At 45.0% G+C, this 23,694-nt stretch overlaps 1 protein-coding gene across 3 annotated transcripts in view; it reads left to right on the top strand.

Annotated features, from left to right (window-relative positions):
* The first annotated feature begins 1,124 nt into the window (after window positions 1–1,124).
* The window catches only part of KSR2 (kinase suppressor of ras 2), a 508,355-nt gene continuing 485,785 nt past the window's right edge, over window positions 1,125–23,694 (top strand). For all 3 annotated transcript variants that reach the window (XR_013401510.1, XM_028829955.2, XM_077955340.1), the window contains exon 1: window positions 1,125–2,029. Coding sequence is in view for 2 of the 3 variants with exons in the window: in XM_028829955.2 (XP_028685788.1) it covers window positions 1,850–2,029 (180 nt within the window). In the remaining variant the exon portion in view is untranslated. The remainder of the gene's footprint in view (window positions 2,030–23,694) is intronic.

Raw genomic sequence — 23,694 nt, 5'->3', positions numbered from 1 at the left:
TGGTGGTATTCCAACAAAACTTTACTTGTGAACACTGAGATGTGAATTTCACATAATTTTCACGTGTCACAAAATATTCTTTTGATTTTTTCCAACCATTTTATTTACATTTTTAATTTTTGAATTTTTAGTAGCGACAGGGTCTTGCTATGTCGTTGCCTAGGTTGGTCCGAAACTCCTGGTCTCAAGTGATCCTCCTGACTCCGCCTCCCAAAGTGCTGGGGATTACAGGCGTGAGCCACCGCGCCAGGCTTTCAACCATTTCAAAAGGTAAAAACATATTAACCATGGAGCCATCGTCTGCTGTTATAACGTCAGTTAGGTATGCTGGGGTCAGGCCACACAGACCCTTGTAGGACATGGGAATACTCAGAATAAGGCAAAGGCCCTTTTCCCCTCCAAATGGAAAGCCATCAGGGCGGGCCAGGGTACCAAGTCTAGGAGGCAGCTTCCTGAAATTCACGGAAGATCACCAGGTTCGCTTAATTTTTTCCCCAGTAACAAGAAAGGACAAACGAACAAAAAAGGCACGCACACACACACCGAGCCAAAGACAGAGAAGACGTGCCCAGGTTCACGCCGACGCCTCTCCAGCGCGCACCGAAGGTTTCAAAGTTGGGCGCACACCTGCTCCCAGCCAGAGCGCACCTGCTGAGCAGCACTCCAGCTCGGTCTCGCGAGAGCGGTGCAGGAGTAGTGGCCCCCACCCCCTCCCCGCCACCGACTCCCTCTCCCCGCCCCCTCGTCCAGCCTCCAGGCTCGGGCACACTCCCTGCCTCCTCTGCCGCCCCCGGGAGCAGGCTGGGCCCGATGCGCGCTCTGTCTCCGCGCCCCCGCCCGCCGATCGCTCGCTTGCTCGCTCGCACGCACTCCCGGTAGTAATTTCACTTTGCCACGCGAGCTCCGCAGCCCCTAGAAATCCCGCCCCCCGGCCCTGTCCCCGGCCAGGTGCGCGAGCCTGCGCGCTCCTCCTCCGCCTCCTTCGGCGGGTCCCTGGCGCGCCGGGGCCGGGGCCCGGCTGGGGCGGCTGCGCGCACGGCGCCTCTCCACCAACCCGCTCCCCTGCAGGTCCCTCGCTCGCTCTCCATCCCTCTCCGGCGCTCCCTCGCTCCCCCCCGCCCTTTGATTGACAGGCAAGATGTCGGTGTGGAGCGAGGCAGGAGCTATTGCAGCAACCGTCACCCCCGGAGCCTGGCGGCGGCAGCAGCAGCAGCAGCAGCGCGGGGAGGAGACAGCAGCCAGCCGCAGTAGCCGCCGCAGCCGCGGGAGCAATGCAGACAGCACCTTGAGAACGCGCTAAAGCACTTCCAAACCGTGGACCATGCCGTGTCCCTGCAACTGGGAGGGGGGCAAACCAGATTTTTTTTGACATAAAAGCAAGCAAGCCAAAAATATATAATTTTGTCCTTCAAGGAGCCGGTGTGTAAAGAGTGAGCGCTATTTTCCTTCTCCTCCTCTCCCTCCTCCTCCTCTCCCTCCTCCTCTCTCTCGTCCTTCTCCTCCTCTTTTTCCTCCTCCTCCTCCTCCCTAAGTATACAGACAGCATCACATCACCTGGTTTGCTTCTGAGAAACAGCATCTCTCCTTTTCAGGGACCAGAGACTCAGAGAGGAGACATTCTAATGGAGTCCGCTTGATACCCCAAAATAAAATAATAAATTTTGGCTCTTGTCCCCTCCTCCCACTCCCACCCCCTCAACCCTGTGTGAGATGTTGGATTTCTTCTTCATGAGACATTGTTGAGAAGTCGCAGTGGTTGGAGAGGCGGAGGGGTAGACTACCTCTACTCCCCCCCCCTCTTTTTTCTCTCTGGGAGGAGGAGGAGGGGAAGGGGGTTGCAGAGCAAGCGATGGATGAGGAAAACATGACGAAAAGCGAGGAGCAGCAGCCTCTGAGTTTGCAAAAAGCCTTACAGCAGTGCGAACTGGTCCAAAACATGATAGACTTGAGCATCTCCAACCTGGAAGGTCTTAGGACCAAATGTGCTACCTCCAACGACCTCACACAAAAAGAAATCCGGACCCTGGAGGTAGGTGTTGCCTACAGAAAAAAAAAAAAAAAAAAAAAGCAATCCTTCTTTCCCCCTCCTTTCTCCCCACGGTCCCCTTTCCCTCTGACTCTGTTTATTGGGGGCTGGGGGTGATGGTGCGGGCAAGCAAGGTGGGCACGGTTTGCTTTTCTGTGATTTCTCTCCTTGCACAGCCTGCATTGGATATCCTTTTACTGTGCTGCTGTCGTCTGCGCTTGGCTGGGTGGTGGTAGTAGTAGTAGTAATTGTTATTCTTTATTTATTATTATTGTTGCGGCTGTTACCGTTATCATTCGCTTCCCGGCTGAGGAGGGAGTTCTCTCTTTTTTCCGCTTGTGGATTTGTTTATATGCCACGGGGGCTTGTGTGCCGGGTAATACATTAAGGAGCTGCAGAGAACCCACGTGACCTTGCGCATTCTGCAGGTGGTCAAAAGGTGGTTTTTGCTCGCAGAATGGGGCCGCCTGTCATTGTAGACCTCTTCTTCTCTTGGCCTTCTTCCCCGCCCTCCTTTTGCTCCTTAGATTTTTTTTTTTTTTTTTAAATCAGTGATATACATGTCAGGAGGCAAGATGCATGAAAAAAAAGCCCTATGGAGCTACCCATTTCCAATCCAATCGTTTTGATGCAGTGAGCTGTTGCAGGCCTAAAACGTATAAAAGGAAAAAAAAATATGCCTCAATCAGCACACATAGGTGGTGTAGGAGAATACTCCTGAATCTCAGTGGGGCTGCGAGGAAAGAGGAAAGGGGTCGGGGAGGAGGAGTTCTCCTTGGCTTCTTGTAACATTCTCTCCGGCAGAACTTGAGGGGGAGTTTGAAACAGTTTTTTGGGGGAGTGGGATGGGATGAGGGATGGATGCAAAGTTACTCAGAAAGAAGATGGCAGAAATTAGTTTTTTCTGAAGGCCATTTGGTCAAAGGAGGAAGGTTTAAAGAGCCTTAGGAACTGCCAAATGCCTGGTGTTCATGAGATCATTGGACATCTGCATTGTTCAAAATGTTTGAAGGGTTCAACTCACTTCCTTCTCTCAAACCAACCCAGCTATACACATGGGTTGATTAAATTTCGGAACTTCCATTAGCTGGCATCCACCAAGGGTGGGGGCAGTGGGGCTGGGAGAAAAGGGGTTCCCCCTGTGGTGGAGTGGGCATGAGCAGTACTGAGACGTTCATCTTGCTTCTGGCACATGAGTTCCCAAGGCCTGAACTCGTCAGTCCCTAGTGAATCTTGTAGCCCTCCTGCCCCTGTTCTAGCCTGGATAGGTGCTTTTCTTGGATTCACTTTGGGTCTTTCTTTTTCTTCCGTGATTTTAAATTTGGCTGGATGTCAACATGCAGGAGGTCATCCCTTCAAAAGGAGAGAGAGAGAGAGAGAGAGAGAGAGAGATAGAGAGAGGATGCTGTTTGCTACCCTAGGATGCATGTCTGTGTGCACCTGTCATCTGGAAATGTGATCCTCAGAGACGAAATAAGATCAATGTCAAGGTGTATCGGGAGAGTGGGAATTGTGTTGGGAGGCACAGGTATTGCCTTTCCTGGAGCTTGGGAGAGCAGGTGAGGCCAGAGCTCTGCTGTTGGAAGAAAAAGTGTAGGATCCAGCCTTCTGTCTCTGCCTGAACATTACCCAAGAGCAGACTCTTCAGACCTGCATGCAGTCAATAAATAACCCCCAAAAAGCCATCGGAGCTCTCTTCTGTTCCTCTGAGTCAGGAGTCCCAAATGCTAGTTTGTGTATTCCTGTGTAAGTTTCTTCGAAGTTTTCTTTTTCTTTTTTTTTTTTTTCTGTTTCAAACATGCTCCATCCTCTGATAGCTTCCTGGATGGTGATGTGCCGCAGTGGGCATTGCCTTCTTTCTGCATAGTGGTTTTCCTTTTAAACTGGGGGGATGGAGGCACTGGTAGGATGGCTATGGGGGAGTTGCAGTTGTAGGAAATGCATCTGTTTTCAGTTCCCTGGTCCCAGTATGCTACAGAGCATGCCAACCACTTTCATCCATCTTGCCCAGGGAATGGTCTTGAGCAATGATTCCAATTTCTATTTCCCAGATTTGTAGGGTTAGGGAGGGTCCCTGCAGAGGGGCTGGTAACTCAGGGTCCAGACGAGTCCAGCCAATCCTAACATTTGGGTGCACGGAATTTTCTAATTTTGTATATCAGAACCATATGAGGGTGCTTGTTAAAATGCAGATTCTCAGCTTCTCTAACCCTAGAGATTCTAATTTAGCTGGGTTTAGCGAGAGGGCCAAGAAATCTGCGTGTAATAAACAGTCCAGGTATTTCTGACACATGTTTTCAAATGGACACTTTGAGATGCTAATCCATTAGGAGAAAGATATGATATTTCAGCTATTTAATGGTGAAAACTCACTGCTTGCTAACACGAATGCAAGTAATAAATTGAATAGATGATCCCTGAAAAGGGTGATAATGAACAGCATTTAATAGCATGTATACACTTCTGTAGACACAAAAATACGCAAGGTGGACTTGGCCTTCAGGACGCATACTTGATGACAGAATAATGTGTATGTGAAATAATGATAAAGTCCAAGTGGTAAATAATATGGGGGACAACGTGTGGGCCCATTAGGCCTGTTTTTGTTCAGCTGCATGAAATGGAAAACCCAGTCACAGCGGTAAGGCAAATAATGGTTTCTCTTCATGTAACAAGAATTCTGGAGACATATAGCTGCTTCGGTTGGCTCAGTAGGTCAGTAATACCAGGGCTGATGTCTTTGGGAATTCTCATGGCTTTTCTCTTGTGGTTGCAAGATGGTTCCTGCAGCTTCAGCAATTACATCTGGGTTCAAGGTAGCAAAGAGGAGGACCTGGTGAGTGTGAAGGAATAAAGGGTTCCCCAGGACATCTCTTCCTCCTCACCTTGCAGATGATTTGATTATATCTTCTTGGCCAGAACTGAGTCCTAGCTGCAAGGGAGCCCGGGAGGTGGGGAAGTGGGAACACCACCACGATCGGCTTAGATGGATCATGATCCATTGCCTGAAATGACATGTTGCCACTCCATGCAAAATCAGGGCTCTGCTAGTGTGGAAGGAGGCACAGGTAGATATTAAGTAAGTGGACAGCCAGCGATGGCAGCCATGGCACATTATCAGAAGATATTTTGGTGGAAAAGAAAGTTCATTGAACTTTGAGTCAGACTGATATAGTTGTAAATTCTATCTTTTCTTTTTACTTTATCTTGGGCTAGTGATTTAAGTTTTCTGATTTATAGTTTTAAGTTTTTGGCAAAACAGCAATAATTAAATAATATTCCCTGCTTCAGAGGGTGGTTATAAGGATCGAAAGAGATAATGTTTTCAAGGGTCTAGCACTATCTGGAACAGAGTGGCTGCAGGTGTTAATGAATGACAGCTGTGATGATGATAACGATTGGCATTAGATGGTGTTGACTAGATGGCACGGAAGGGAGCAGTTCAGATTAGAGAGACAGGAGGAGGAGCTTGAATAACATTTCCAAAGTATGTTCTGTAGAACCCTAAATCTGGGATGTTAGCATTTTTCATTCTTTCAACAAATGCTGACATCCAGGCACTGTACTTAATGCTGGTAGTTAATAAGTGTTCTGTGGACAAAACAAATTCTATGGTTAATAAGTTTGGGAAGAGTTGAACTAAGCAAAGGGAAACAGGCATCTTTAATGCAGGACTGCTCAGAGCCTTTAATATGCTACCTATGTGTATTAGGCCTCCAAGAGAGGATAGAATGGAGTCTTGCTCTGTTACCCAGGCTGGAGTGCATGGCGCGATCTCGGCTCACTACAGCCTCCGCCTCCTGGGTTCCAGTGATTCTCCTGCCTCAGCCTCCCAAATAGCTGGGATTACAGATGCACACCACCACGCCCAGGTAATTTTTGTATTTTTAGTAGAGACGGGCTTTTGTCTTGTTGGCCAGTTTGGTCTTGAACTCCTGACCTCCGGTGATCTGCCCGCCTAGAGGTCCCAAAGTTCAGGTGTGAGCCACCCCACCCCGCCCAAGGATTTCTCTTGGGATTTTTGTTCCATAGAATACACCTGGGAAAACATTTGGCAAAGCAGGGAAACCTTCTTGGTTGGGGAGATGGGGATTTGGAGTGAAGGATGAGGAGGGTTTAGATTGCAGCAAAAGGGGAGAGCTTGCTGGACAAGGACAACGAACCAGATGAAGGTATTTGAATGCCATCATGGGGGCAGCCTAGAGACCATTTTGCCCAGAATGGAGGGTACCTGGTAGCCTGTCATAGGAAATGAATTTAGGCCACTAACTTCTGGGATCCAACTAAAGATTAGAGAGTCAGACCAACAAAGTTTCATCCCTTTGCGGAAGGAGATAGAAGTCTTCAAAGCTTTTGGAATGAATATAATAGAAAAGTATAAGCTTTTTTGTTTTTCTGAGGCAGGGTCTCCTTCTGTAACTCAGGCTGGAGTGCAGTGGCGCAATCATGGCTTACTGCAACCTTGATCTCCAGGGCTCAAGTGATCCTCCTGCCTCAGCCACTTGAGTAGCTGGGATTACAGGTATGCACCACCATGCTTGGCTAAGTTTTTGCATTTTTTAAAATAGAGACAAGGTTTTGCTATGTTGCCCCAGCTGGTCTTGAACTCCTGGGCTCAAGCGATTCACCTGCCTTGGATGGCAGCCTACAGCAGGGGCTGGCAAACTTTTTCTGGAAAGGGACAGATGGTAAAGAGTTCAGGCTTTGTGAACCCTGCAATTTTCATCAAAGCTACCCGACTCTGTGCTGCAGCATGCAGCAACCATGGGCGGTACATACATGAATGGGTGGGGCAGTTTTCTTTTTCTTCCGAGACAGAGTCTCGTTCTGTTGCTCACGCTGGAGTGCAGAGGTGTAATCTTGGCTCATTGCAACCTCTGCGTCCCAGGTTCAAGAGATTCTCTTGTCTTGGCCTCCTGAGTAGCTGGGATTACAGGCCTGCGCCATCACATCTGGCTAATTTTTGTATTTTTAGTAGAGACGGGGTTTCAGACCAGCCTATTGGCCAGGCTGGTCTCAAACTCCCAACCTCCAGTGATCCGCCCACCTCAGCCTCCCAAAGTGCTGGGATTATAGGTGTGAACCATCAAGCCCAACCTGGGGGGAGGCAGTTTTCTAATAAAACTTTATTTATGGACCCTGAAACTTGAAATTGATATACTTTTTGCATGTCATGAATATTTTTCTTTTGTTTTTTTTTATATTCATAGTTGTACAAACTGTAGTTTCTGGGCCTTACAAAAACAGGTGATGGTGGCCAGTCACAGTGGCTCATGCCTGTAATCCCAGCACTTTGGGAGGCTGAGGTGAGTGGATCACTTGAGATCAGGAGTTCAAGACTAGCCTGGCCAACATGGCAAAACTCCGTCTCTACTAAATATACAAAAATTAGTGGGGCATGGCAGCAGGTGCCTGTAATCCCAACTACTCGGGAGGCTGAGGCAGGAGAATCACTTGAACCCGGGAGATGGAGGTTGCAGTGAACCAAGACTGCGCCACTGCACTCCAACTTGGGTGACAGAGGAAGACTCCATCTCAAAAACAAAAAGCAAAACAAAACACCAAAAAACAAAACCAAACCAAACCCAGGTGATGAGTCATATTAGGCCCATGGGCTGTAGCTTGCTAATCCCTAGACTCTAGGACGGATGGGAGGGGAAAAACTCTGAAAGAGAGACCACCCTAACGTGAGCAAGTGACACTAGAATGGGAGAGTACTAGCCAAGTAGAAGTAGTTCTGAGCTGGATTCTGTTTTAGTTAAATTGTAAGGGGAAAAAAATATTAGGAGTTAGGGTTGGACAAGTATGGAATCTCCTTGTATAGCAAGGGTATCGTAGCTTTTTGTTTTTTAGAGACAGGGTCTTGCTCTGTCACCCAGGTTGGAGTACAGTGGTGCGATCATAGCTCACTGCAGCCTTGAACTTCTGGGCTCAAGCGATCCTCCTGTCTCAGCCTCCTGGGTAGCTGAGACTACAGGCATATGTCACTGCACCCAGCTAATTTAAAATTTGTTTTATAGAGACAGTGTCCTGCTTTGTTGCCCAGGCTGGTCTTAAACTCCTAGCTTCAAGCCACCCTCTTGTCTTGGCCTCCCAAAGTGCTGGGATTACAGGTGTAATAACCACGCCTGGCCTCCTGTTGTTTTTTTGCTCTTCATATATTCCATCTCAATTTTCTGTTGCTGTGTCATGAACGATCTTTTTTTTTTTTTTTTTTGAGACGGAGTCTCACTCTGTTGCCCAGGCTGGAGTGCAGTGGCGGGATCTCAGCTCACTGCAAGCTCCGCCTCCTGGGTTCACGCCATTCTCCTGCCTCAGCCTCCAGAGTAGCTGGGACTACAGGCGCCCGCCACCTCGCCCGGCTAGTTTTTTGTATTTTTTAGTAGAGACGGGGTTTCACCAGATTAGCCAGGATGGTCTCGATCTCCTGACCTTGTGATCCGCCCGCCTCGGCCTCCCAAAGTGCTGGGATTACAGGCTTGAGCCACCGCGCCCGGCCACGATCTTTAAACTTAATTTTGTTTGGAAAACTTTGGGCTTAAGACAACAATTTATTATTTTCATGATTCTGTGGGTTGGGCTTGGCGGGAGGGTTCTGCTGGTGTTGCCTGAGCTCCACTCGTGTGGCCACATTTAGCTGGAGGAAGGGGAGGATAGGAAAGCTGAGACTTTCTCTCCCTGCGGCCTGGTGGTGTGATAGCTTGGGTTTCTTACAGGTCTCTAGTATTCCTAGAGAGCGAGAGGGAAAGTGGCAAGGCGTCTTAGTATTTGGAAATCGCAGAATGTTACTTCCATTGGAGTTGTGAGATAATGTAAGTCCCGTGGCCAGTCTGGGTATAGAGGATGGGGAAATAGACTCCCATCTTGGTTGGAGAAGCTTCTAAGTTAGTGTATTTATTAGGACAGACTATAAGAAATAGACCCCTAAATGTCTTTTTCTTGTTCGCTAAACAGTCCAAGGAGGGTGTTCTTGGTTGGCAGGTGGCGGGCCATTCTCTCATGCTCCAGACCCCTTCCCCTCTGCAGCATTATCATTGGTGCATCTAGAAGGGGGAGAAAGTGCAGAGAAGACAAAGCCTTATTTCCCAAAGTTGCCCTCATCAGTGCATTCCCTTATGCTTGCATTTCCTTAGCGAGCATTCAGTCACAGCACTGCAAAGAAGGTGGAGAATGAAGTTTAGCTGTGAGCTCAGGAAGAAGAGAGAATAGGCTGGTGTGGTGGGTCACGCCTATAATCCTGGCACTTTGGGATTCCAAGGTAGGATGGTTGCTTGAACCCAGGAGTTCGAGACCAGCCTAGACAATGTGGTGAAGCCCCATATCTACCAAAATACAAAAATTAGGTGTGGTGGCACGTGCCTATAGTCCCAGCTACTCGGAAGGCTGAGGTGGGAGGATGGTTGGAGCCTAGAAGGCGGAGGTTGCAGTGAGCCGAGACTGTACCACTGCACTCCAGCCTCGGTGACAGAGTCAGAACCTGTCTTAAAAAAAAAAAAAAAGAAAGAAAGAAAAAGAAAATAGTGTTTGCTGAATAGCTAGTAGTCTCTGCCACAGCTAATGATAAGCTGTCATATCAGTTATGTATTGCTAGAGAACAAGCCACCTCAAAACTTAGTAGTTTAAAACAATCATCATTTGCTCAGGTGCCTGCAGTCAGGTATGGACTTAGCTGGCCAGTTCTGCAGGTCTTGCCTCACTCACTTGTGGTTGTGTTCATCTGATGGCCTGACTGTGGCTGGAGAGTCCCATATGGCCCTGCTCACATGGCTGGTGGTTGGCTGCAGTGCCTCACTTCTCTGCTCCCCCAATGGCTTTTCTGGCAGGATAGCCCGGGTTTCTTACATGGTGGCAGCAATGGCGTTCCCAGAGGACAGGCCTCAGTGCACAAGCCCTTCCTAAGCCTCGGTTCTGCAACCTTTGCTAATGCCCTCTTCGCCAGAGCATGTTACATAGATAAGCCCAGAGTCACCGTGGCTATGGATTCCAGGAGGTGTGGTTTACTGGGGTGCTAGTGAACAATCCAATGTCACGATATACCACAGCCATGAAAATTAACCAAAACAAAAAGAGCATAGGAGAGCAAGGGAAAGATATGGGATGATCAGCAAAGGCTCCTTCATGGAGATTTTGCTAACTCCAGGAAGCAAGCCATGAAATATTTGGGGGAAGAGTGTGCCAGGCAGAGGGAACAGCAGATGCAAACTTCTTCGGTGGGAACATGCTTGGCATGCTGTTGGAATCCCAAGGTGTCCACTGTGGTTGGAATGCAGGGAGTGGGCAGGGAAGGGATGAGGAGGGACAGAGTGGGAGACAGAAGCTGGTCATCGGGGGCTTTGCTAAGACACTAAGGTACTTGAAGTTTTTTTTTTTTTTTTTTTTTTTTTTTTCTTTTGAGACAGGATCTCACTCTGTCACCCAGTTTGCAGTGCAGTGGCACCATCATGGCTCACTGAAGCCTCGACCTCCCAGGCTCAGTCCTTCCTCCCACTTCAGCCTCCCGAGTAGCTGGGACTGCAGATGTGCATCACCATGGCTGGCTACATTTTAAAATTTTTTGTAGAGATGGGGTCTCCCTATGTTGCTCAGGCTGGTCTCCAAGTCCTGGGCTCAAGTGATGCTCATGCCTCAGCCTCCCAAAGTGCTGGGATTACAGGTGTGAGCCATCATGCCCAGCCTTGGATTTTTGTTCTAACTGTGATAGAAGCCCTTTGAACCAGGGGTTATGTTTTTAAATGATCTTCTGATTGCTGCCGGGTAAACAGACTGTAGGAGGTAGGCATAAGAGCAGGGAGACAGGTTGGTAGTGACTGTGGAAGTCCAAGCCCTCAATGACTGTGCTTTTGACTGGTATGATTGTTTTGGGGTGGACGGGGCAGGTGGTTGGATTCAGAAGGTCAAGTATGTGGACGGTGCTGATGGATCTGATGTGACGGTGAGGGAAAATCAAGAATCAAAGATTATTCCTAGGTGTTTGGTTCAAGTGCTAGGAGAATGGGAGTCCCCTTGTTTGAAATGTGAAGACTGGAAGTGGGATAGATTGGGTTTGACAGTCAAGTTCTGTTTGACATGCTACATTTGTCAGGTAGACAGCTGGATGTGTGAACGTGGAGCTCTGAGAAAGGCCAGAGATACGAAGTTCACTTAATAGGCCGTGAACCAATTTTTCAAATTATTAAAGTATTATTATTGTTTAATTAGTACATAATGTACATATTTTCAGGGTACATGTGATATTTAAATACATTCATATAATGTATAAGAATCGAATCTGGGTAACTTTAAATGTTTATCTTTTCTTTATACTGAGAACATTCAGATTATTCTCTTCTAGCTATTTTGAAACATACAATATATTATTGTTTACTATAATCACTCTACTGGTTTATTCAACACTAGTTCTTATTTTTTCTGTATATCTGTATAAAGTATTATTTGTAATGGCTGTATAGTATGACACGGATGCCCCATCATTTCTCACTTTATTTTATTTTGAGACAGAGTCTCACTCTGTTGCCCAGGCTGGAGTGCAGTGGTGTGATCTCTGCTCACTGCAACCTCTGTCTCCCGGACTCAAGCAATTCTTGTGCCTCAGCCTCCTGAGTAGCTGGGATTACAGGCACGTGCCACCACACCCAGCTAATTTTTGTATTTTTAGTAGAGATGGAGTTTCACCATGTTGGTCAGGCTGGTCTTGAACTCCTCACCTCAAGTGATCTGCCTGCTTAGGCCTCCAAATTGCTGGGATTACAGGTGTGAGCCACCGTGCCCAGCCACCATCATTTCTTTAACCAAAATTCTATTGTCATGTGCTTATGTTCATACTTTTATGTTTTTATAACAATGCCACAGTGGATTCCTTGTGGCTAATTCTTATTTTCAGCTCCTAGAAATGGAACTGCTGGATCAAAGGATATGCAAAAGTTTAGGACTTTCCACAGGTTTTGCCAAGTTGCCCTTCACCAGCAGTGTTGGAAAGGGTTCATTTCCCCATACCCTCAGCACAGGTGTATATTTTATTTTATTTTTTGAGTGTGAGTGTTTTGATGTCTAAGAGCTCAGGGTTAAGGAGGCTTTTGTCTCAGGTCAGAATGTGATCTTTACTGTTTTTAACTGGGTGGGGCCTGGGTACCTGGGGTAATGGGGAATGCTTGGTTTTCTGCACAAAATGGTCAACCTCGGCTGGATGCAGTGGCTCACGCCTGTAATCCCAGGACTTTGGGAGGTCAAGGCAGGCAGATCACTTGAGGTCAGGAGTTAACGAACAGCTTGGCCAACATGGCGAAACCCCATCTCTACTAAAAATACAAAAAAATTAGCTGGCGTGGTGGCACACGCCTGTAATCCCAGCTACTGGGAGGCTGAGGCAAGAGAATCATTTGAACCCAGGAGGTGCAGGTTTCAGCGAGCCGAGATTGCGTCACTGTACTCCTCCAGTCTGGGCAACAGAGTGAGACTTGGTCTTTAAAAAAAAAAAAAAAAAAAAAAAAAAAAAAAATCAGCCTGTGAGGACCTGGCCTTTTCCTTTTGCCTTGTGTTCATAAAAGGGTGTGTGTGTGTGTGTGTGTGTGTGTGTGTGTGTGTGTGTAACTCACAATTCTAACGCACGATAAATGTTACGTCTGAAGGGTTCACTCCTCCCTCTGGGTTTCGGAAGTGGATTCTAGCAGGGAGTTTGTAATCCATTACCTTTCAATAGGTAGAAAACTAGGAAGTCTTCCCACCCCCAGAGAATGGATCATTTCCTGGGCTTCTACCCATGGGGTCCCAACTGTTGGGAAGAGGGATAGGGCCTGGCCTTCCTTCTTGCCCACCGTGTGCTGCTCTGGGTGTGGGGACAGGGGAGGTGTTGAGAGGCTGAGGAGGACAGCAGACACATGGCGGCTAGGAAGGAGGATGGAGAAGCTGAAGGATGGGAAGGGAAGAGGGACAAAAATAGGAGAAGAAAGTGAAAAAGTAGAATGATTTTCTTCAGCAGGGCTTCTGTGATGCTTGGAATGTCTTTCCAGTGGGTCGTGACCACAACCGTGGTGGTTGCTCCTTTACAGGCAGGTTTATTGAGGTTTAGAGTCACCAATTTGACCCAAACTGACTGACTAAGGCAGCCGCGGACACAGGAAGAGACGGAGGTTTACTGCTCTCCTGTGGACTCCCCAAAGGTGAAATGATCCGGAAGAGAAGAAAGAAAGATGAGGATAAATGGAGGGCAATGGGGAAGTGTAGACGTTAATGGTAATGATGTGATTAGAGGTGGCAGCCATAGGATTAATGACAGTCACGATGATGGAATACTTACTCTGTCGCTAAAATGCTTTCTTTGGTGACTATTGTGGATGACAATTATTTGAGAGAAACAGAGGACTGATAGAAACAAAGTAGGGCATTCATAGAGATGGGAGGATGAGATAAAGAGAGGGAGATATTTTAGACCTGAGCTGTCCAGTGTAGTAGCCACTTGCTACATGTGGCCATTGACCAATGGAAAGACGGTGAGTCCTAGTTGAAATGTGCTGTTAGTGTCAAATACACACCAGATTCCAAATGCTTTTTTTTAAAATTAAATGTATGTTTTAAAAGAGATGGGGTCTCACTGTGCTGCCCAGGCTGGCCTTGAACTCCCAAGCTCATGTGATCCTCCTGCCTTCGCCTCCCAAAGTGCTGGGATTACAGGCATGAGCCACCCCCCCAGCCCAAACTCTTAGTATGAAGGAAAAAAAAGTAAAATATTGCATTGATAATTTCTCTTTTCTCTTTTTAAAAAAAGAAATTTTTTAGCAAGACAAAGTCTCGCTCTGTCACCCAGGCTGGAGTGCAGCGGTGCAATCACGGCTCACTGCACCCTTGGCCACCTGAGCTCAAGCAATCCTCCCACCTCAGCCTCCCAAGCGACTGGGACTACAGGTACATGCCACCACACCTGGCTAATTTTTAATTTTTTGTAGAGATGAGAGTCTTGCTATGTTGCCCAGTCTGGTCTCGAACTCCTGGGCTCAAGCAGCCCTCCGGCCTTGGCCTCCCAGAGTTCTGCGATTACAGGCATCACCCACCATGCCCAGCCTTGATAATATTTATACTAACATATTAAAATGATAGTATTTTAGATATACTGGGTTAAATAAAATATATTAAAATTAATTTCACCTGTATGCGCTTTCCTTTTCTTTTCCCCGGAGGCTACTAGAAAATGTTAAATTACAAGAGTGGCTCACTGTATATTGCTGTGGAACAGAGCTGTTTTTGAGCACTGAAGCGATTTCTCTGTTTTGCCATAATAGAAATCTTGGTCTTGATGAGGACTGAAAATCTGATCCCCCGAGAGTTACCAGGCAGCCATTGATGAAAGCAGTGGATGCATTCCAAAGATGGATGTGTTTGATTTTCCTGAACCAGAAAAGTGAGATCAAGACTCAGAAATAATAACTTGACTCCCTGCAAATTCAAATGGGTGCTTTAAGCAATATAGACTAGCAGTTAGTAGGGCTTGAGCTCTGAGGTGAGATTGTTTGGGTTCCAGTTTGGTTCAGGACTTAACTAGCTAAGTAACCCTGTGCCAAATGATCTCTCCTTTCCAAGCCTCAGTTTCCTTGTTTATAAAATCAGGATTGTGGCTCACACCAGTAATCCCAGCACTTTAGGAGGCCAAAGCAGGAAGATTGCTTGAACTCAGGAGTTTGAGATCAGACTGAGAAACATAGGGAGATAGCGTCTCTACAAAAAATAAAAAAATTAGCCGAGTGTGGTGGTGCATGCCTGTGGTCCCAGCTACCTGGGAGGCTGAGGTGGGAGGATCACTTGAGCCCAGGGAGATTGAGGCTGCAGTGAGCCATGATCATGCCAGTGCATTCCATCCTGGGCAACAGAATGAGATCCTGCCTCAAATGAAACAAAATGATCATTTTACATGAGGTTGTTATGTGATTAAATGGAATCACGCATTCAGGAGCTGGGTAGAGCCGAGTGCCTGTCACACGGCAATTTTTTTTTTTTTCTTGAGACAGGGTCTCGCTCTCTTGCCCAGGCTGGAGTGCAGTGGTGCAATCTCAGCTCACTGCAACCTCCATGTACTGGGTTCAAGCGATTCTCCTGTAGCAGCCTCCCCAGTAGCTGGGATTGCAAGCGCATGCTACCACACCCAGCTAATTCTTTGTATTTTTAGTAGAGATGGGGTTTCACCATGTTAGCCAGGCTGGTCTCGAACTCCTGACCTCAAGTGATCAACCTGCCTTGGCCTCCCAAAGTGCTGGGATTATAGATGTGAGCCACTGTGCCTGGCTGCAAATTCTTAATAAGTCTTGATTTTGGAATTTTTGATGATCATCCCCGCTGTAGATTTGCAGGAGGGAGCTGAGGGTGCTTCAGCCCTGTGTGGTGCTGAGCTCTGCATTGCCATCTGGGGAGATACCGTCCTTGCAGTATCATTCATTTATTCAGTAAATGTTAGCTAAGCCCCCAGTGTGTGAGAAGAAGAAACCCATAGAAGGCCTTTATAGCATAGTGGCACACCCACTAGGCTGCAGGTGACAGAAGGAACAAGATTCCTGACATTCCATCTGGATCTCTGAATTTGCCCACAGATGACGCACCTCCCATAAGTGGCTAGCAGGCCTTAGTCTTTAAACCGCATGCTCATCCTAACTCTAAGTTGGATAACGAAGTATGGAGTTGGGCCTTGCAACTTCTGTACTTGTCTTAAGCTTGCATGGTGAAGAGTTAAAAACTCTGATGTCTGAGCATCTGAAAAGCACATCTGTAAAGGTAGGGGGAACATTCAGAGGTTGTCCAGCCCCATCTTTGCCCAGTGTCCAGATTTAGGGTGAGTGCTACCTCATCAGGCTCACCCTAAATGATTTTTTAAAATCAATTTTTTGTCATGGAAAATATACATAAAATTTACCATTTTAACTTTTTTTTTTTTTTTTTTTTTGAGACAGGGTCTTGCTCTGTTGCTCAGGCTGGAGTGCAGTGGCGTGATCACAGCTTGCTGGAGCCTTAAACTTCGGCATTCAGGTGATTGTCCTGCCTCAACCTCCTGAGTAGCTGGGACTACAGGTGTATGCCACCATGCCTAGTTAATTTTTAAATATTTTTTGTAGAGGCTGGGTCTTGCCATCTAGCCCATGCCAGTCTCAAACTCCTAGGCTCAGGTGATTTTCCCACCTCATCCCCAAAGCAGCATTGAGAATTACATGCATGAGTCACTGTGCCCCACCCATTTCAACTGTTTTTAAGTGTACAATTCAGTGGCCTTAAGTACACTTACAATGTTGTATAACCATCACCACTATCAACTTCTGAAAGGTTTTGTATTGTTTCAAACAGAAATTCTGTATCCATTAAGCAATAACTCCCGTGTACTCGCATTCTCTGGCCTAGTACATGGTAACTGTCATCTTACTTTCTCTATGAACTTAATACTCTAGGTACCTCATGTAAGTAGAATCATATGATATTTGTTATTTTGTGTCTCACTTAGCATACAATTTCAAGGCTCATCATGTATCAGCACTTCATTCATTTTTATGGCTAAATAATGGTCCATTGTATGCATAGTTGGCATTTTGTATATTCATCTGTCAAGTTGAACATTTTTTAGGTTATATTCACCTTTTGGTTATTGTAAGTAATGCTGCTACAATACTGATATACGAGTATCTGTTTGAGTTCATGTTTTCAATTCTTTTTGGTGTGTACCCAGGGGCGGAATCATGGGGTTATACGGTAATGCTATTTTTAATTTTTTGAGGAACCACCGTAATGTTTGCCACAGTGGCTGCAATCCTTTTACATTCCTACCAGCAATCCAGTAATTCCTCTACATCCTTCATGACTTTTGTTATTTTTCATTTTTAAAATTATAGCCCTCCTGGTGGGTATGAAGTAGTATCTCATTGTGCATTTGATTTGTGTTTCCCTAATGACTAATGATGTTGAACATCTTTTCGTGTGCCTGTTGGCCATTTGTATACCTTCTTTGGAGAAATGTTTGCTCAAGTCCTTTCACAAGGCAGCCTTTAAAAGTTTTTTTTTTTTTTGAGATGGAGTCTCACTCCATTGCCCAGGCTGGAGTGCAGTGGTGCAATCTCGGCTCACAGCGACCTCTGCCTCCCAGGTTCAAGCGATTCTCCTGCCTCAGCCTCCTAAGTAGCTGGAATCACAGGCGTGCGCCACCATGACTGGCTAATTTTTGTATTTTTAGTAGAGGTGGGGTTTCACCATGTTGGCCAGGCTGGTCTCGAACTCTTGAGCTCAGGTGATCCTCCTGCCTCCAGCTCCCAAAGTACTGGGATTACAGGTGTGAGCCGCTGTGCACTGCCAAAGGTTTTTTTTTTTTTTTGAAACGGAGTCTTGTTATTGCCCAGGCTGGAGTGTGTGATGGGGCAATCTTGGCTCATTGTAGCCTCCACCTCCCAGGTTCAAGCGATTCTCCTGCCTCACCTTCCCAAGTAGCTGGGATTACAGGTACCCGCCACCACACCAGGCTAATTTTTGTATTTTTAGTAGAGACGGGGTTTCACCATGTTGGTCAGGCTGGTCTTGAACTCTTGGCCTCAGGTGATCCGCCCACCTCGGCTTCCCAAAGTGCTGGGATTGCAGGCATGAGCCACCATTCCCAGCCCTAACAATTTTTTAAATTAAATTTTTTTCAGCTTTTCTGAAGCATACGTAACAAAGTGCATGTATTTAAGGTGTACAATATGGTGATTTGATATCTATCATGGAATGATCACACAGTCAAGTTAGTTAACACATTCATCCCCTCAGTTGCTGTGTGTGTGTGTGTGTATGTGTGTGTATGTGTGTGATGAGAACATTTAAGATCTACCCTCAGCAAATTTTAAGTATGCGGTATAGTATTATTAACTCTAGTCACCACGTTGCATGTTAGATCCCCAGAATTTATTCATCTCATAACAGAAAGGTTGTATCCTTTGACCAATATTTCCCCCATTTTCTCCTCCAGCTCCTGGCAGGCACCATTCTTCTCTATTTCTATGGGTTTGACTTTTTTAGATTCCACATACAAAATCAGACTGTATTTGTCTTTCTCTGTCTGCCTTATTTCACTTAGCAGAATGACAAGGCAGCCTTTTGATCTCCTTGTGATGGTTACAATTGTCCTCCTTCTGTTGAGTTGGATTCACTCCCTGGGAACCTCCTTCCTTTGATTTTGCTCTCTGGAGAACAGGGAATGAGGCCAGTCCCTCCTTTAGTTGAGGAAATAGTCTTAAGAAGACTAGATCTGGAACCTACCAGGTAGAGACAAGAGATGGCCACTCCCAAAGACCTCTGATGAGTCTCTGATTCAAACTTCGCAGCCAGCATCCCCCTGCTCTCCCCTGCTCTGTGTGAGTTCCATTCTTATCCATCTGGGGGGGCGGTCTGGAGTTGTTGAAATGGTGAATTTCCCTTTGTCTGTCCACCTCCCCTACCCAGAGTATCACACTAATCAGAAATAGTCATGAGTGTTTCTCTGTGTGCCCACCCACAAAGGCACTGGGGTGATCCTTGTTCAGGATTGGTGGCTTGGACTTGAGCACTGAAGCCAATAGGTATAAAAGAACTTGTTAAGTGGGTATTTAGGGATGTTGTTTTTATCAGGAGGCAAAGCAAGTTTAGATGCCACCGTTTTTATTTTATCTTTATCTGACTTGGAGAAGCAGTGTTTTGTGATAAACTCAAAAAGAAATATGCTTAAAACCTAAGCTGCAAGAATGAGTTTCTACCACCAGCTCCAAAGAAAGCCCTCTTAGAAGAAGCACTGGTTGTGGCCGGGCGCAGTGGCTCACGCCTGTAATCCCAGCACTTTGGGAGGCCGAGGCAGGTGGATCACGAGGTCAGGAGATTGAGACCATCCTGGCTAACATGGTGAAACCCCATCTCTACTAAAAATACAAAAAATTAGCCGGGTGTGGTGGTGGGCGCCTGTAGTCCCAGCTACTGGGGAGGCTGAGGCAGGAGACTGGTGTGAACTGGGAAGGTGGAGCTTGCAGTGAGCCGAGATCACACCACTGCACTCCAGCCTGAGCAATAGAGTGAGACTCCGTCTCAATAAATAAATAAATAAACAAGAAGAACCGCTGGTGGGCAGGACCTTCCTTAATTACTCTCATGCTTACCTAATAGCTTGTACCGGGAGAATAGAAGTGAATGCTAAATACTTTTGTTTTTCCCCAATATATATTTACTTTTTTTCTTTATTATTATTATTATTATTATTATTATTTTTACAGAGTCTTGCTCTGTCACCCAGGCTAGGATGTGACTTTGGCTCACTGCAGCCTCTGCCTCCCAGGCTCGAATGATCCTCCCATCTCAACCTTCCAAGGTTGCTGGGACTATAGGTGCACACCGCCACCCCCGGCTAATTTTTCTTGTTTGTATGTTTTGTGGAGACGAGTTTTGCTATGTTGACCAGGCTGGTCTCCAGCTTCTGGGTTCAAGCGATCCACTTGCCTCAGCCTCCCAAAGTCTAGGATTACAGGCGTGAGCCACTGTGCTTGGCCTCAACGTTTATGTAAAATTTCAAACATACAGCGGTTGAAGGTACTTTACAGTGAGCATCTGCCACCTGGTACCATTAACATTTTGCTCTTTTTGCTTTATTACATATCTATTCATCTATGCATCCCTCTGTCCATGAATCTATCTTATTTGATGTATTAAAAGTAAACTGCAGGCCGGGCGCTGTGGCTCATACCTGTAATCCCAGAATTCTGGAAGGCCAAGGCGGGCGGATTGCCTGAGCTCAGGAGTTCGAGACCACCTTGGGCAACACGGTGAAACCCTGCCTCTCCTAAAATTCAAAAAATTTCCTGGGCATGGTGGTGTGCGCCTGTAATTCCAGCTACTCATGAGGCTGAGGCAGGAGAATCTCTTGAGCCCAGGAGGCGGAGGTTGCAGTGAGCCGATATCTCCCCACTGCACTCCAGCCTGGACAACAGAACGAGACTCCATCTCAGTAAGTAAGTAAGTAAGTAAATAAATAAATAAATAAATAGCTAGCAGACATCAGTGCATTTCTGTCTGTATATGTCTGTATATTTATCATTAGAGTTCAATATTCATTCTTTTGATGTAAAATGGACAAACAATGAAACATACAGATCTTAAGCATATACTCACTGAGTTTTGGCAAAAGGATACACCACTGTAACCTAAACCTCCATCAAGATATAGAATATTTACCATTATGTAGCTAATTCTCCCTCTACCTTCAAATCAACCAATTTTCTCATTCTTTTTCCACCATAGATTAATTTTGCCTGTTCTTAGGCAAAAAACTGTATATAAATGAAATCATACATCATGTACTTTTTTATTTTTGACTTATTTTTGGGTGTACAGTCCTGTGAGCTTTAATTACTGGATATATTTGTGTAACTACTGCCACAATTTAGGATACAGAGTAGTTCTTTTACCCACACAATTTCTTTCATGCTTCCCCAATATACTTCTACTCTTAACCCCTGGCAACCACTGATCGATTCTGCATTACCATAAGCTTTGTCTTTTTGAGAATTCCCTTGCCCATGAGACAAAATTGTATTATTTATTTTCTTACCATTGAATGTTGAGAATTATTTATGTGTCCTGGATACAATCCTTTGTGAGATATGTGAGTTGCAAATATTTTCTCCCATTCTGAAGGTTGTTTTTTCTCCCCTCTTAACAGTGCTGTTTGCAGAGCAAAACGTAAAATATAATAAAGTCCAATTTATCACTTTTAAATTTATTTGCTCATAAAATTTTAATTTTTTTACAATTTACAATCTATGATTCATTTTGTGTATTAGGTTGGTGTAAAAGTACTTTTATATATAAAAAGTACTTATATATAAAAAGTACTTTTTATATATAAAAGTAATTATATATTTATGTATTATATATTTTATATTTAAACTTATATATATAATATATATTTATATATAATATATATATATGTTTTGGGCTGGAGTCTCGCTCTGTCACCCAAGTGGGAGTGTAGTGGCGCAATCTCAGCTTACCACAACCTCCACCTCCTGGGTTCTAGCAATTCTCGTGCCTCAGCCTCCTGAGTAGCTGGGATTGCAGGCGCTCGCCACCATGCCTGGCTAATGTTTTGTATTTTTAGTAGACACGAGGTTTCACCATGCTGGCCAGGCTGGTCTCAAACTTCTGACCTTGTGATCTGCCTGCCTTGGCCTCCCAAGTGCTGGGATTACAGGTGTGAGCCACCGCGCCCAGTCTTTGTCATTACTTTTAAAATGGCAAAAACTCCAATTACTTTTGCACCAACCTAATACATTTTGGTATATAGTGTGAGGTTTAAATTGAGGTTCATTTTTTTGTGTGTGTGCTTTTGTATGTACAATTTTTTTCAACACCATTCATTGTAAAGCTGATTTCTGTCTCCACTAAATTGCCTTTACACCTTTGTAAGAAAATAATTGTCTATATTTGTATCTATTTCTGGACTCTGTCCTGTCTCACTGATCTATGTGTCTGTTTCTTTGTCAATATCACATTTTTGTGATAACTGTAGCGTTATAGTAATTCTTTTTTTTTTTTTTTGTATTTTTAGTACAGATGGGGTTTCACCATGTTGGCCAGGCTGATCTTAAACTCCTCACCTCAGGTGATCCACCTGCATCAGCCTCCCAAAGTGCTGGGATTGCAGGCGTGAGCCACTGTGCCTGGCCTATTGTAATTATTAAAATTGATCAGTCAAATCTAGGTAAGGGATGAAAAAAATTGAATAGTGTGAGTTCCACCTTTATTATTCTTTTTCAAAAATTGTTTTAGCTATTTAGTTCTTTTGTATTTTTATATAAATTTTAGGTAAGCTTGTCTATCTATATCTACAATAAAAATCTGATTTTTATTGCAATTGTATTAAACCTGTACCTCAATTCAGGGAGAATTGACATCTTTTTTTTTTTTTTTTTTTTTTTTTGAGACGGAGTCTCGCTCTGTTGCCCAGGCTGGAGTGCAGTGGCGCCATCTCGGCTCACTGCAAGCTCCGCCTCCCGGGTTCACGCCATTCTCCTGCCTCAGCCTCCCGAGTAGCTGGGACTACAGGCGCCCACAACTGCGCCCGGCTAATTTTTTGTATTTTTAGTAGAGACGGGGTTTCACCGTGGTCTCGATCTCCTGACCTTGTGATCCGCCCGCCTCGGCCTCCCAAAGTGCTGGGATTACAGGCGTGAGCCACCGCGCCCGGCGACATCTTAACTATATAAGTCTTCCAATCTGTGAACATGGTATGTCTCTCCATTTATTTAAGCCTTCTTTTCTTTCTTTTATCAGCATTTTATAGTTTTCAGCGTATAGATCCTTAACATGTTTGGTTAGACTTATACCCAAGTGTTTGATATATGTAAATGTATTTACTTTAAAAATTTTGATTTCCAATTATTTTTAGTATTAAAATATAATTGATTTTTGTTTTGACCTTGTATCCTGTGACCTTGATAAACACACTTATAAGTACTAGGAACTGTTCTCCCCTGGATTTAATGAATTTTTCTACATAGATAATCGTGTTGTCTGATAATAAGGATAATTGATTTTTTAAAAATTTTATGTTTTTTTTAATTTTTTTTTATTTTACTAGCCAGGATTTCCATTATAATGTTGGATGGGAATAGTGGGAGTAGATATCCTTGCCTTGTTCTCAGTCTTAAGGGGAAAGTGTTCAAATTTTCCACCATTAAGACTGATGTTAGGTTTGGTTTTTTTGTTTTTTGTTTGTTTATTTGGGTAGATGCTCTTTTCTCTATAAGGTTAAGAAGCTTCTTTCTATTCTTGGGTCCTTGAGAGTTTTCCATAATGAATAGATACTGAATTTTGTCAAATGCTTTGTCCATATCAATTGGTATGGTCATGTGGTCTGGTCCTCCCCTCCCCTCCCCTCCCCTCCTCTTCCCTCCCCTCCCCTCCTCTTCCCTCCCCTCCCCTCCTCTCCTCTTTTCTTTCTTTTCTTTTTCTTTTTCTTTTTTTCTTTCTTCAGAGTCTAGCTCTGTCACCCAGGCTGGTATACAGTGGCGTGATCTGGGCTTACTGCAACCTCCACCTCCTGGGTTTGAGCTATTCTCTTGCCTCAGCTTCCTGAGTAGCTGGGATTACAGGCATGCACCGCCACACCCAGCTATTTTTTTTGTATTTTTAGTGGAGATAGACAGGGTTTCACTATGTTGGCCAGGCTGGTCTTGAACTCCTAGCCTCAAGTAATCCATCTGCCTCGGCCTCCCAAATTGCTGGGATTGTAGGTGTGAGCCGCCGCACCTGGCCCATTCTTTAAACTATTAATATGATTTATCTTCTGTAGACTTTTAATATGTTTGATTTAAAATTTTTGAACCAGCCTTGCATTCCTGGGATAAACTCCACTTGGTCATGGTATATTATTTTAATATACTGTTAAGATTTGATTTGTTAGTATTTTGCGGAACATATTTTTTTGTCTGTATTCATGAGGGATATTGATCTGTGGTTTTCCTTTTTTATACTGCCTTTGTTTAGTTTAAGAATCAGGATAATACTGGGCCTAAGTAACTTTTTTGCGTTTATGGAAAGCTTTTAACTACAAATTCAATTTCTTTAATGTTTTTAGGATTATTCATGTAGTGTATTTATTCTTGGTGAATTTTAGTAGTTTGTGGCTTTTAAGGAATCGGTACTTCTTATTGAAA

This window comes from Macaca mulatta, chromosome 11, assembly GCF_049350105.2.
Source record: "Macaca mulatta isolate MMU2019108-1 chromosome 11, T2T-MMU8v2.0, whole genome shotgun sequence".
Classification (NCBI taxonomy): domain Eukaryota; kingdom Metazoa; phylum Chordata; class Mammalia; order Primates; family Cercopithecidae; genus Macaca; species Macaca mulatta.
Note: the sequence above shows the minus strand (reverse complement) of the source record. Positions and strands in the feature narration are given on the sequence as shown.